This window comes from Sturnira hondurensis, unplaced genomic scaffold (genome assembly GCF_014824575.4).
Source record: "Sturnira hondurensis isolate 20B ecotype Veracruz unplaced genomic scaffold, ASM1482457v3 Scaffold0010128, whole genome shotgun sequence".
NCBI classification, from domain to species: domain Eukaryota; kingdom Metazoa; phylum Chordata; class Mammalia; order Chiroptera; family Phyllostomidae; genus Sturnira; species Sturnira hondurensis.
The window spans coordinates 7,773,837-7,788,722 of record NW_028082759.1 but is presented as its reverse complement, the minus strand read 5'-3'; the positions used below and the strand labels follow the sequence as shown (position 1 = coordinate 7,788,722).

At 37.4% G+C, this 14,886-nt stretch overlaps 1 protein-coding gene across 4 annotated transcripts in view; it reads right to left on the bottom strand.

The window, feature by feature from the left end:
- Positions 1-725: 725 nt before the first annotated feature.
- Positions 726-14,886, bottom strand: part of KLHL2 (kelch like family member 2) — an 85,984-nt gene continuing 71,823 nt past the window's right edge. For all 4 annotated transcript variants that reach the window (XM_037058334.1, XM_037058337.1, XM_037058335.1 and 1 more), the window contains 7 exons: positions 12,345-12,462; positions 9,920-10,117; positions 9,385-9,486; positions 8,045-8,173; positions 6,655-6,795; positions 2,970-3,113; positions 726-1,831 (listed from right to left, as the gene is read on the bottom strand). In XM_037058334.1, coding sequence (XP_036914229.1) covers positions 1,803-1,831; positions 2,970-3,113; positions 6,655-6,795; positions 8,045-8,173; positions 9,385-9,486; positions 9,920-10,117; positions 12,345-12,462 — 861 coding nt within the window. In that variant the 3' untranslated portion in view covers positions 726-1,802. The remainder of the gene's footprint in view (positions 1,832-2,969; positions 3,114-6,654; positions 6,796-8,044; positions 8,174-9,384; positions 9,487-9,919; positions 10,118-12,344; positions 12,463-14,886) is intronic.

Here is a 14,886-nt window from a genome sequence, read left to right as displayed (position 1 = left end):
GCTTCCTCTCCTATTGGCTGTGGTTGTGGGTTTGATTGCACAGCAGCCCACTTTTCCCTCTGCCCAAACCTGGTCCTCTCTGTCAGCTAATGTTAAAAGCACATCTTGTGTGCTCAGACGTACCAGGCTTTGTCCCTTGTTAGCAGTGTGCTCTTCGATAAGTTACTTTTCAAAGTCATATCTAGTACCGCTGTAAAATGGGTATACCTACATCTCAAAGAGTGTTATGACAATTAAATAAGACCATGTGTAAAGGTCCTTTGCACAGCATCTGCAATACAGTAAGTGCTCAGTAAATGCTGGCTTAGAATCCTATCACGGTAGATATATTTACTAAATCAGAGCAGGTATGTGTATGTGGATGGGTCATTATTTAAAGCCTTGGAGATTCAGAGCTCAAAGGAAATACAGATGTGGCAGCTCAACTCACCAATTTCCCTATTGGTAGTATTGGTTCAGTGCTATCTGTGTTTATCTTGTGTCCTGCCCATATTAGGGACAAAAGAATATAAAAAGTAAATTTCACCAATCTTTGGTTGGAGAACAATTTTCATGACTTCAGTTATTGATTTAATAGACTTGCCTTACAGGTTACTTTGGCAACACATTAGAAATATTGAATTGTGAAGTTAGAAAAATGCAAATTTTACGAACAGAAAAACTAAACAGGCAACTTTCTTAATATCAAACTAAATAGATAAATATCAAGGACAATGTAAAACAAATAATATACAAACTTTTATTCAAAGGTAATTCCAGAAAGACATGTTTTGGTCATTTTTAAAGTGAGATTAACTGAAGATCTCAGAAAAATTGTATCTGATCAACACACATGGCTACTCACAGAAAGCTCTCTCTTCTGTTAATAGCAGCTAAATTTATACACACAGAAAAAATTCTTAAGACCATGCAAATTCAGTTGAATTCCATACATTCATTATATTCATCAAAAACCTGCAGTAATGATCATGCCAAAGTGTTACTTTAAGGAAAAAAAGTAAAAATACACACCAAAACATGACCAAGATTAAACCAAAGGAAATAATAAATAAGCATAATTTACATTTTATTTTAAAAAGTTTGGCATCACACATATTCAAGTGTGTTACACCATGTTCATTCCTCAGAAGTGGCATCTTAAAGTGTTAAGCATTGTTAAATATCAAAAAATACAACTCTGTTTTACAATGTAGTACTGGCATAATTCAAAGTACTGTGCCAATTATAAATAGTATAATCAAGTTCCAAACATCTTTTCAAACATATTTGAAGGAAAGCATATAGACACACAGTTATATGCACACCATTTATTATATTCATGTAATCAAAGATATTTTATAAAAGCAAACAGTTTTATCCCTCAACTAGTTTGTATACTTATATATAGAATTTCATAACTGTTCAAAGACTTTCAGTTTCTGTGTATACAGATTTTCAGAAGGAAATAAAGATAAAATTTGATTTCACAACCACACACATTACTTGATCCTTCTTCACAAAACATGCAGTCGTCCAAGGCTGGTCTCTACGGAACGACTGCGGTCTCAGGGCTGCAGAGTGAGCGCTACAGTCCAGGGGTCTCACTAAAATCCAGTTGGCCTCTGCTCGCTGCAGAAAAAGCCTACACAGTGCTTCTACCAAAAATAATCTTCGGAATCGGAGGCCTATAAAGGCAGACGATCTTATCTTCTGCAGAGACTCAAAGTGCAGCGGCAAGTGGAGAAGTGCTAGATTCTCAGTCACTTCAGAAATACTTGAAGTCTGCTTCTCATGTGTAAATATGCCCAAAGTGTCCTTCAGGCTCATAGTGGTTTATCAATAACTGTGACTCCTGAGCACGGAAATGAAGAAACAAGACAGAAGTTATAGGCAGCATTCTCTATGTCTGAGAAAATAATGAATTTATTTTATTAGTCAAGCAACAGGGACTGAACAAATCATGGTGTATCAAAAGTACTATCATTTTAATCTAAATGACTATCAATTTAATCTAAATCTAATCTAAAGCTGTTTAATTATAGACCAAAACATCAAACTATTTAATCCAGAATTACTCTTTTGTTCTTTGAAGTTAAAATTAAGGAAGAATAATTTTACTCAGGAAGTACTAAAACCCACCTAATATTCAAAGGGGCACAAAGAAACTTTTAGGGGGTGATAAGTAACATTTTCATTATTGTGACGATGTCATAGATATATACAGACACATGCCAAAATTAATAAAATTGTACCCCGAAATATATGCTGTTCACTATCAGTTGTGAAATTGTTAAAAATATTTTCCCTTAAATTTCAGAATGTTATTCTGGGATCCTACTGTACACTGCTCTATTAGGTGTTGTTCTGGATGATACATAAACAATAGTGACGGTTAACTGATATAAACTGTTTTCTCCACATCTGCATCCGTATTAGAATGTTACTAAAACATTCTAATATTTAAGGCAATATAAATATCATTAGAATAATTTATATGGAACATACAGTTTTAAAGATTCATCATTATATTTATTAAAGAGAATTACAATTTCTCTAAGAGGATGGACTGAAATGATATAATTTGACCGGCACTGTGCGTAAGTAAGAAAAATTACTCCCCCTTCACTATCAGGGCTCCATACTATCACATGGAGCCCTGCCAGGGGGATGTCATAAGGGTCATATTCCTTGTACATCGGACAGCAAACTCCACTCCACCTACAAATATTAGCCATGTTAAATTTTATTATATGATCCTGCAATGGAAAGATTTGTGATTTCAAGCACAAGTGACTGTAGAAAGACAAGAGAATACTACTGTTTTATTTTAGAAAATACATATACAATATTATTTTAAGAAGAAGAAATAAAGTATACTTTGAGAAAAGACTTTCTTCTTGTAACAGAAAAAGACTGTTAATGTACAAATCATAATGATGTATTTTTTGGCATTCTAATAGAAGACAGTAAGAAAACTAGACAAGTATTACCGGCATAACTTCTCCCTGTGCTCATACAAGAGGATACAACTGTCCATTTATCAGTGGTTGGGTTATAATATTCTACTGACGCCAAGTTGCAGGAACCATCATCACCTCCAACTACATATAACAAACCGTTGACAGCACAAACTCCTTTAAAAAAATTAGAAAAAGAAACAATTATTTTTAAAAATCTGGATGAATATGAATATCCCTACACATTTGGTGAGGTGAGCCAGAGACTCTTACTTGCTTGAAGGAGGCAAGAAAAGAAGATGGTGACCAAAAAAGAATTCTTATGCTTTTTGTTCATGAGAGTCTAATCCCACTTTAAGGTCCTACTGGTGTCATTCACACAATAGTTGCTTTTAGTTTTGCACTTTACCTAATTTTCACAATACCCCTACTTTATAGGTTAGAAACTACTTTAATTCTCATTTTATTCACAAAAAAAAAAAAATTAAAAGTCAAGTAAGTTTAGTAACTCTCCTATAGTCAATTTCTTAGAGAAACCTAAGGAAAAACTGTATGTTAGAAGAAAATAAAAATGATTCTAAATTTTAATCACTACACTGACTAGTTAACTATTTTACCTCATTCAAAAAGGAAGAACAATATTAATTATTTCATTATTATTAAAATAACTTATGGAATTTTTTAACAAAAATTCAAACCACCTAGAAAAATATAAAGAAAAAAATCACCTCTAACCCTAACCACTTAGAATAATGGCCACTGAAATTGTGATATCTACTCTTGTTGTTTTCTATGCATATATACTCAGAACTTATTTTTTTAACCCCTAAGTAGGTCATAATATACATGCTACTTTATTACTCACCTACTCTCACCAAACAGTATACCTTGGACATCTCCCCAAATTAATATTAATAATATAGATGTACGTAATTTTAAGTGGCTGCATAGTATTCCATATATGACAACACCATAATTTATAAATTGTCTTTGATTAATATAAACATTTCTTACTAATGGATATTAAGTTATTTTTAGGTTTTTTTGCTCTTATCAATGATGTTGCAATGAACAAGGATCCCTCTGCATACTTTTTTGTATACTTCTGCAACTATTTTCTTAATATAAATTTTTACCAAAAATTGCTTAGTTAAAAGACAATACCTTTATTTCCATATTTTTATAAAGCATATTTAATCATTTGAAACAAGTTTCATAGCTATTGTGGACTGGTACTAGAGTGCTGGGAACCGCCCTGCCTGGTTTCAGGAGCTGTAACCCGCCCAGGGCTGAGGCTGAGTGAGCGACCTTCGGACCGTGAGGCACTAAGGAGACAAAGCTTATCTCCCTGGCAGGAGCTTGATAAACTCCTTTTTTCTGCTCCTTTTTTCATAACTGGCCTCCAATGCTTGATCAGTTAGCCAATGATGGGTAAGATTCCCCAAGCAGAGAATGACCTAAGACAGACATGATCACGTGGAGGCCCCAGGGAAGGACTTGGGGGGCTATGGAGGAAAGGGGTGATGGACCCTTGCCCCCTCATCTTTGACAAAACCTGAGTCCTCCTTTTTTCCTAATTCTTTGGCTATCTTGCCTCCTCTGCTTGACATACTCCTGAAACAATGACAGACGGCAGTGCAGCCCTGTGCTGGAAAGGGCGGGCTCCCCCGGTGATCAGGCCTGAGAAAGGATATGCAAAATCCTGTGAAGCCTGCTTAGTTAGGAATGCTCTTAGTTAAATGATAAAGGCCCAAGCAGGAAGTGAGTTTGTTTTCCAAAGTTTTGTAGCCTTTTAGCTGATAGACCCTGACTCAGAAGAAGTCCTAATAGTTCTCTGTACTGTTTACTGTCTAACAATGATTAATAAGCTGTACTTGTGTTCCTGCACAAATTAAACCCAATAAAAGCCTGTCTAGGCAAGGGTCAGCACGCTCCCCCCCTGGAGGGAGTAGCCCTGCCGTTGCTTTTCCTCCACAGGACTCAGTAGTCCGTGTGAATCTGTCTCATGTCTCATCCATGATGCCGCTGGCAGTGCCGCCCAGTGTCCGAGGCGTTAGAGGGCATCAAAAAATTCAGAAGGATGCTGCTGCACACTATTCTCTGCAGCACCACAGACAGTCTGGCCAGCATAATGAATAGATCCTTGCAGATTTTTAACATAAGGATGAGCCAACTCTGTACACGGCATTTAAAAGTGCACTGGCAACAATACCCTCTGTGCAAGTAGAGCAGATCTTCCCTACTCAAACTCAACCGTGTTACTATTCCAGTCTCCTGACAAGAAGCAAATTCATACCATCTTTAAAAACTGTATGTTTTTTAAATATTTTATTCATTTATTTCTAGAGAAAGGGGAAGGGAGGGAGAAAGAGAAACATCAATGTGTGATTGCCTCTCACACACTCCCAAGTGGAGACCTGGCCCACAACCCAGGCATGTGCCCTGACTGGAGTTGAACCAGCGACCCTTTGGCTACAGGCTAGCATTCAGTCCACTGAGCCACACCAGCCAGGGCCACACCATTTTAAAGTAGTTCAAATACTTGAACAGCAAGAACAGGGCAATGATTGTTCTACGTATACCGTCTGGCCATCAGAAATGAGCTTGTTTTGATTTGAAAATAACACATGAGTAGAGAGAAATAAGATTATTCAAAATAATCTTCAGGAAAACAACAATGAAAGTTCAGATTGCAAATAAATCTCCTAACCTAGAGAAGGCACACGCACATATTACTGTGACTTTTCTAACTTGGTATGCACTGGGGTCAAGCACGCATTCCACCTGGAATCCAGATTTGTGGTGTTACCATGTTTTTCCAGACTATCAACAACTGAGAGATTTTTAGGGCCTTACCAAATACAAATGACTGAATGAGGTACCAGCGGACACAGAATTAATTATAAATTCTATTCTGTTGCTGATAGTCTGTGTAGTCCCACATATGTAGTTTCCTGTAGTAATCACATTCAAATTAAAGAGAAATTAAGAAGAACATCTTCTGGGGTGTGCATCCTGTAACATCACCCAATGGTGCCCAGTGAGTTGGAGAATCATCGGGAACTTATTGTGGACTATGGAAACTGGAACGAAGATAACAGCATTTTAAAGAAGAAAAGCATCTCTGGAAAGAATGTCTAGCCACCCTGCACCTGCCTTTCATTTCCACGTCCCTTCCACGGATCTTCTTTTCAAGAAGATCCTACTTACTGAATTTCCTACTCTTAAAGACCTCAGTTTCCTTAAAATTATTTGTTGTTGTTTCAGCTTTTCCATTTCCTAGGAAATGGAAAACCCTCCAGATTTAGATAACACTAACCTTTTAATCTGGTACAAATATTTACTCAATTAGACTAAGTTCCCTAAGAACTAGTATATCTAGTACATGATATGTGGTAGGCACTCAAATATGTTTGTGGTAAGAATGAAAGAATTCAAGTATCAAGTGAAGAGCAGTCTTCTAATTTGTCTCTCCATTCATCACCAAATCACTAATTTTAAATTAACAGAGACGTCACAAATCCTCCACGTTCCAGACCCCAGACTAAGCATTCACCCTATGTTGAATAGGACTAATACATAAGATTCTGCCGTTAAAGACCTGTCTATTAGAGGACCCAGATCAGCAGGAGAACAATGGGAATATATGGTGATACCAGTCAATATGAGTAAAACTAAGATACAATTCAGATAAATTTTTTCATTGTAAACTAGATACCTGCATTTCTTCTGCACATGTTCATATCTGCAACCTGTCTCCATGTATTGGTGGTGGGATCATACACTTCAACACTTTTTCGTACTAAAGGACCATCATGACCCCCTACAGCATACAGTAAGTTGTTTAACACACCAACACCTACAAAACAAAGAACCAAATATAGTAGAGTAAAATGGACAAGAGACTTATAACATATTTGGGTTTATTCAAATGACTTTTAACCAGCACTTTTGAAATTATTATTCATTGTAAAAGTAGAATTAAAAAAGAAAATGGACATTAAAGTATATAGCCTAAGAAAGGGAAATGAATAGAAAGAACAAATAAGAATCTCAATAAAAACTATTACTATTTTTAAAAAGAGGCATGTCAAATAGTATAAAAATAATAGGTAGGTGAAACACAGAGAGGGACGGCCATTAACATAATCCTTTCAAAAACAACATATATAGTTAAAAGCAAACCAGTGTTGTGGTGGAGAGGCTGTCCCCTGATGTTCTAGCCAGAACAGAGATTACTTCTGGTAAATTCTCTCAGGGACTGCCGACCCCTCCCCTACAACCCAAATGTGCTGGTCCTAGAGCAGGTGTTTGCCCCGCCCCAGGCAGCAGGTAAGGCAGTTTCCCCTTAACTGGGTGGGTCACAAGCCAGTACCCCTACCCAACCTGCCCTGTCCTACATTCCCTTTAGTGCCTGCCACATGGCAGGGAGGGCACCCATGTCCTTTTGCTGCAACCCAAGATGCACCTCATATGTAAGTTCCCTAATAAACTCATAATGTCATGTTACAATCGAGCCTCTTTCTTTGGTCTCTCGGCCCTGGGAAATTCTATGGAACAAGTATTAAAGCACAAAATTTGTATGGATATGAAGAAGCTTGATTATTAAACAAGTTTCTGAATAAGCACTAAAACAAAAAACTAAAGGGAATGCCAAATAATATAATTAAGTGAAACAGAGACAATGCCTTTAATATAGCACTCAGAAATTTTACAAAGTGAAATTTAAGTGCAACTTCCTACCACTACTTGTATAATTCAAAAGACATTTTAAATGTTATTAGAATCACTATATATATTTTCTGAAAGCATAAAGAGATGTCAAGGCAGTGACCAGAGGGGAGAGGGGAGGGAATTTCAGGGGAAATAGGGGAGGGATTTAGAGGAACATATATAAAGGATACATGGACAACAACTGAGGAGGGTGGAAATGGGAGGGAGTGGGGAGCAGGAGGGTGGGATGGGATGGGAGTAATAGACAGAAAACTGTACTTGAAAAATAATTAAATGTTTTTAAAAATGATAAAAAAAAGAGATGTCAAGGAATCATTTTTTTAACTCTTTTCCATCATTTTTGGCTTCGGTTGCTAAATGAGGTTCCTATTCACCTGCTCCGCTCCGTCTGGTACTCATTTCCGCTGTATAGGCCCACTCGTTTGTTGTAGCATTATAGCATTCCACGGTGCTGAGACACTGGCGGGAAGCTCCGTCATAACCCCCTACAGCATACAGCAAACCTAAATGCGGAGTCACAAAGAAAGCCACATTCACAAAAAAGCTATTCTTTCAAGTCAGAAGATAATATATTTTCCTCCATTCTAATGGTTTCCCTTTAAAGTATGGCTGATTTTTATGGACTATTAAAATCTTACCTGATGGTGATATATATACATAGAGAGAAAGAGTTACCAAATCCCATTAGAAAGTTTTGTAGAGTATAGATGATGACATTAATCAACACTTTCATCAATAACCTGACTGACAGAATAGAAAATACACTCATTATGTCTTTGGATAACACTATTTGGTAAGTGAACAACACCCTGAAAAAAAGAATTAGATATCAAAGATATCTTAGTAAATTAAAAAAAAGTTAAACCAAAAGAAATGAGGTACCAGTAAATGCTACAAAACAAATGAACCCTGAAAACATTACACTAAGTCAAAGAAGTCAGTCACAAAGGACCACTTAGTGTGTGATTTCCATAGTATAAACTGCCCAGAAATGCGGAATCTGCGCAGACACGGAGGGCAGAGTGGGGCTGCTGACAGCCGCGGGAGATGGGGGTGACAGCCAAGGGGAGGACGGCTGCTCTCCGGGCACTAAAAATGTTCTCCAATGAACTGTCGTGGATGCGCACTGAACTGTACACTTTAAGTGGATGAACTGTACAGCATGTTATTTCTCCCTCAATAAAGCTGTTTAAAAAATAGTGCAGAGAATTAAACCCACAGTGGGGAGAGAGTGGCAACCCATAAATTTACCCAAGCAAAAAATAAAATAAGTCATACCAAAAATACTTATAGCCTTTCTTAAATTTTGTTGGGGAGACAAAGTCAAATATAGATGAATAACTGTGACAACCCATCCATGATATGTCAACCAGCTCTTTGTATATACGCCATCTGATGTGTCCCCCAAACAACTGCATTAATATCAGTTACCAGTTTTATATAGATTACATATGCCGAGAGACAGAGAAAGAGAAAGGAAGAAAGGAAGGCTAGAGTGGGAGGAGGGTCTTATACTGGTCGGTTTATACAGGCGAGCTAGTTTTTTTTAAAAGATAATTAAAATTTCACGACACCTACTCAGTTCCCCCTCGAAATGACCATTTTGCCTGCCCATCTAGAGGACTGATTTTAGATTATTGGAAGAACCACTCCTAACAATCCAGAAGCCACAGGTACCTGGAAATGTTCGCCTGCAGATAGCGTGGGCACCTACCTCCAACAACCCCGACACCGACACTGCTCCTCCTCGTGTTCATGGGAGCCACGTGGAACCACTCGTTAGACTTGATGTTGTATGCTTCCACGGACGACAAACCTGTAAGCACAATGTTTCTCAATTCCTCCTCCAGAAAAAAACGTAAGGGGGTTGTTCCTTTATATTAATATATTATTAGGGAACAGTACTTCAGGTATGTTAAACTGCGCTAAAATTAAAAGAGAAAAATGATGGAATGGAAATATACCAATTGAGTGATAAAAACGAATAATCTATTTTCCAGAAGGCTCTTATCCAAGCTACCAGCATTTATTAGCTTTTTAAATTTAGTAAGATGACTGATACTGATGCATGAGAAGGAAAACTGATAGTTATCACTATTATATCACTTAAAAAAATTCTTGGTGGAATTTTTAAACTTAATATCTTAAAACAGGTACTATTTGTACCTAATTGTACCACGATTTGTTCTATAAACTTGGTCACTATGTTAATTCTAATAGCAATGTGAAAAAAAGGAAAAGGAAATCACCTGTACTCCCATCAAAGCCTCCCACAGCGTATAACAATCCATTTAACACAGCGGCTCCCAAAGTGCTTCTTCGGTCCCGCATGTTAGCCACGCTGGTCCACTGGTCTTTCACGGGGTCGTAGGAATCTACAGTGCGGACTCGTAAGGAACCATTAAAGCCACCTACAGCAAACACTAGCCCAGCCATGTAAACCATCCCTGCAAAAGGAATAAAGTGGTTAATGATGAACATGAGACCAAACTACCACCACTACCTGAGGACTGCTTTCCAATATGTCTATAGCTGTTGTCAGAATGCAGGTTATTCTTAAGAGAATCCGGACTGACTAGGTCCTAAGAAATGTTATTCATTAGCAAGACTATCTAAGGACTAAACTGTCCTCCTTTCTAAGATTAAAACATGCAATGACATGGGGTGAGACCCTATTTTGACTCTAGGCATTTTCAAAGACTTATTTACAGACTTCAGAAATGAGCCAGCTCCTGTAACCTGGGCACATCTCCCATGGCGTTCAATTTTGAATCTTCTACTCTATATGTTTATACTTAATTTGCATAATGTGCTCCTAGTTTGTCAGGTTAGTGGGCTAAATCAGGAGTATATCAGTAAATGCAAGGTATGTCAGTAAATGATACCTTGCAGGCTATTTTTGTAGGACCCATGAGCTAAGAATGTTTTTTACATATTTAAGTGGTTAAAAAAACAATTAAAAATGTTCATGACACATAAAAAATTATATGAAATTCAAATTTTAGCATCTATATATAAAGTTTTATTGGAACACAGCCAACCCATTCATTTATATGGTGGTGTATTACACTGTCTTCACACTGCAGTGGCATTTTAGTAATTGTAACAGAAACCATATAACTCACAAAGCCTAAACTAGTTACTCTCTAAGTCTTTAAGAAAAAGTGTGCTAACCCCCAGGCCAGTGAAGTGTTAGGTGATCCCTGGACAGAGAAATCACACTGTTAGACTACAGTTTTCTGCCACCTTTCCCCTTGTCTGAGCTTTCTCATGCTGTGTCCTTATCCGAGAAGCTCCTCTCACCATCCGCTCTGCTTTCTTCAAGCTGCAAGCCCCAGAGTTCCACGTAGAAGTCTACAGTTTACTTAACAGTAATGTACCAATACTGATTTCTTAGTTTTTAGTAACTGTTTCAGTTACGTAATATAGGAAAGGACCATACCAGAACTCATTTTACTACCTTTAGAACGCTTCTGTAAGTATCAAATTATTTCAACATAAGAAGTGTTTTTAAAAAACCTGTATGTACACACACATACACACACACACACAAATAATTTTGGAGTAAGGCTTTACTAAGCAAGAAATGCTTAAGTCTAAAGACAAAACTCTGATGTATAGGACTTCATAAATGGGTAAAAAAAATTACATGACAAAAGTAACTTTAGTAAAATCAAAAGAAAAAGGTTAATGCAAATAAATATTCACAGCATATATGATAAACAAAAAGGTTACTTTCCTTAACATATAAATATATCTGTCAAATGAATAAAACAATAAAAAATGCCAAAATCATAAGCTGACAATTTGGAAAGATGTTACTTTTCCTCATAATAAAAGAAGTACAAAGTAAAATGAGATCATATTTTTCACCTACCACACTGGTAAAGCTCAAAATATTTAATTACATGGTGTTGTTAGGAGTGTAGGGAGAATGGCACACTTTAAGGTTTGTGTATAACTGGGTAATCCTTTTAGTTAAGTCCAATTCTAGAGGTTTATTCGGTTATATTAGCATATGTACATAATGATATATGGTAAGAAACTCATTATAGCATTGTTTATAGTGTAATGTTAAAAACAATTTTAACGATCAATTAAAAACCAAGAAAAATTACACTATATCCAGACCTCCCTGCAAAAAATATTAGACAGCTCTTAAAGAATAAGGTAACTATGCGGATATGTAACAGTCTCTAAGCTACATTGTTCCAGTACATTACTGTGATAGAAATGTTCCATTACACTCAGAACTTAGTTCGCTGTGGCAGCTATGAGTAATGGATCCACCTCGGAGTCCCAGGAAGAATCCTTAGAGTTTGCAACTGCCTTTTCTGATTGCAGTTCTGCTACATAATGTCTATTTTAACAACTGTTCATAAACTGGGCACCTAGAAAAAGGCAACTATGGCTTATAACTAAGTTGGGAATCTCCTAGAACTAAAGGTCCCAACCTAAAGAATTCTCTCTTAACCTGTCAGCAATGGTAATTAAGAAAATATCCAGCAAATTCCCAGCTACTGCACCTTATACTAGAGAATCATTGAGCCATATGAGGCTCCTGAATCATGGTTTAACTACTAGTTATCAAAGCTTTGCTAGTGAAGATTCTTCTGATTCACACAAGACCTGAGAGTGAAGCTCCCAGTGACCTAGCAGTAGGGAATGGCTTACCTGCCCTGCATCTCCTGGAAGGCAGCTCCGCTACCTGGTGCCAGCGTTCTTCTTTAAAGTCGTAGCATTCCACACTTCTGATGGCCTTCGGTGCTTGACCCCCAACCACCACCATCAGCTGGAAGGGCAGAAATGTAAGCAGTTGAATGGACAACCACTGCACATTCAGGGGTTTAAAATGTCTAACAAAGACACTGATGTGGGGAGTGTTAGGATGAAGATGGGAGGGCAAGCTGGGGGAAAACAACCACCTAACCAACATTTAATAAACATCAACAAAGGGGACACAGGTTAGAATACAATTCTATTCTGTAGCACATTTAGTCAAAAATAAGGATTTCAGAAACTAAAATAAGTTTCTAATCCTTCAAGCAAAAGCAGTATTTAAGCCAAAAAACAGCAGGCAGTCAGCACTGGCAAGGCCACAGTATGTCACAGGGCTTGCTAATAATCAGATCCTAGATTTGTAACAATCAGGGATTAGATCTCCACAATCTAGGAGAGCACACGGATGTGAAATCTGTGTTAGTGGGTAGGTGAGGTGAAAAAGACAGGTACTAAAAGAGAGCTGAAAGATGGAGGGTGGGACTATTGAAAAAGGAGGAGAAATTCAACTGGAGTTCACAAGAGAGCACAGATCGCTGGATGTCAAGTAAAGAGACCTCCACTGATGCCCCAAATAAACGAACAGGACAGATAACAGAGATACTAGAATTCATAATGAACAAATAAATGAATGCACAATAGTCTAGTGCTGAGAATAAATGAGGTCTATACATTTCTTCAATTTTACTCAGCCAACAGCTATTCACTAAGTGCATATCACCTGTATTTATCCAGAATAGTGGTAGGTATCACACATAAGACATGTAAGACATGGTCTCTACCCCTCAAGGACTTATGGATCTCACTAAGGAAATGAGACCCATAGAGGAATCCAAGAACAATATATAATTATATATGACCCAAAAGCTACATGATTACTATAGACATTAATTGCTATTGATCAGTGAAAGCTTCCAGGAGGGGGTGGAACTTTGTGAGAGAGATGGAATTTAGTAGTTAATATGTTTGTCTCTTACTGGGTTCAAACAGGCACACTTTGGCAACACAAAACACATAGCCTTCGAATCAGAAGAACAGTAAAGTTAATGATATCATATGTGAAATACTGTAAAGAGTGACAAAGGACCTTGGGAGAAGGATGAAGTGATGATAGGAAAAAAACAGATGTTCAAAAGAAACAAACAAACAAAACCAAACAAACAGAAGATGGAATGACTCACACATTTCAAAAAGTGAATGTTTGCACCCTAAGGTCATTTGAATGTGAGCAATGACCTACCTGAACTCAGAAACACAGGAAGATACATACACAGAAAACATCATCCTGAATCACAGTAAATCCCAAACTTCCAAAACAGAGCCTATTTTAGTAATTTATTAACTGGAGAGTTGAAGGAATTTTACAGGTCTTAAGAAGACTGAACACGGACTAATGACATAATTTTTTTTTCAGATCTGCCATTCTTCTAGTGTTGAATGAAAATACATAAAAGAACAAAAAAAATCTGCAATACCCTCCCTTCTATTACCAAAGGGGAAAAAAATCACAGAAGTAAAATATATAGTAAAATGAACCCTGTATGCAGGGATTTATATAAAGTCTACCTGTGTTTAAACTTCTGAACTCTGCCTGGCGGTTAGACAATAGTTGACAGAGAATTGGTCAACATCTGTGATAAAGATCAACTGAAAAAAAACTTTTCAAAATAATCCTCGAGCTGCCTGACTGGTATAGCTCAGTGGATTGAACGTGGGCTGCGAATCAAAGGATCGCTGGTTCGATTCCCAGTCAGGACACATGCCTGGGTTGCAGGCCAGGTCCCTGATGGGGGATGCATAAGAGGCAACCACACATTGATGTTTCTCTCCCTCTCTTCCTCCTTCCCTTCTCCTCTCTCTAAAAAAATAAATAAAATATTTTAAAAAATAATCCTTGAGAAACAATATTGGTTTAGATTTCATGATTCTCAAGCTTTGAATTTCACAATTCCCATATAGAGTTCACTTTGGCAACATCAAAATGAGGGTGGAAGGGGAAAGGTGCAACTGAGTACAGAGAATGGTGGTAACAGTATCCGCCCTTTACACATTCAAGAGAAGAAAAATGAGGTGAGGGCTTGGGAGTCCAGGAATCAGAGATAACAGGAACGAAAAAGAATGTTTAATGGGAAGACAAGAAAGCTGGGCTCTTTGCATGAGACCAAAAACTGCTAAAAGCCACTGTGCCACAACTTCAGAAGAGGTGCTCAGGATCTGGACACCCCAGTTGTCTCATTTGCAAAACACCAAACTAATTATGCTAATGTAAAGAAATAGAAAACCAGGAAGATCTTTTGGATAGAAAAGTTAAATGTGGCATGTTTAAGAAAGGCAAGAGGTAGGGAGTTAAATTCAAGTGACTATCCTGAAACACAGGGCAATTAAACTTTATCCTTTTGTTTTCTTCACATAGTAAAATTAGTTCAAAAACTGCCCC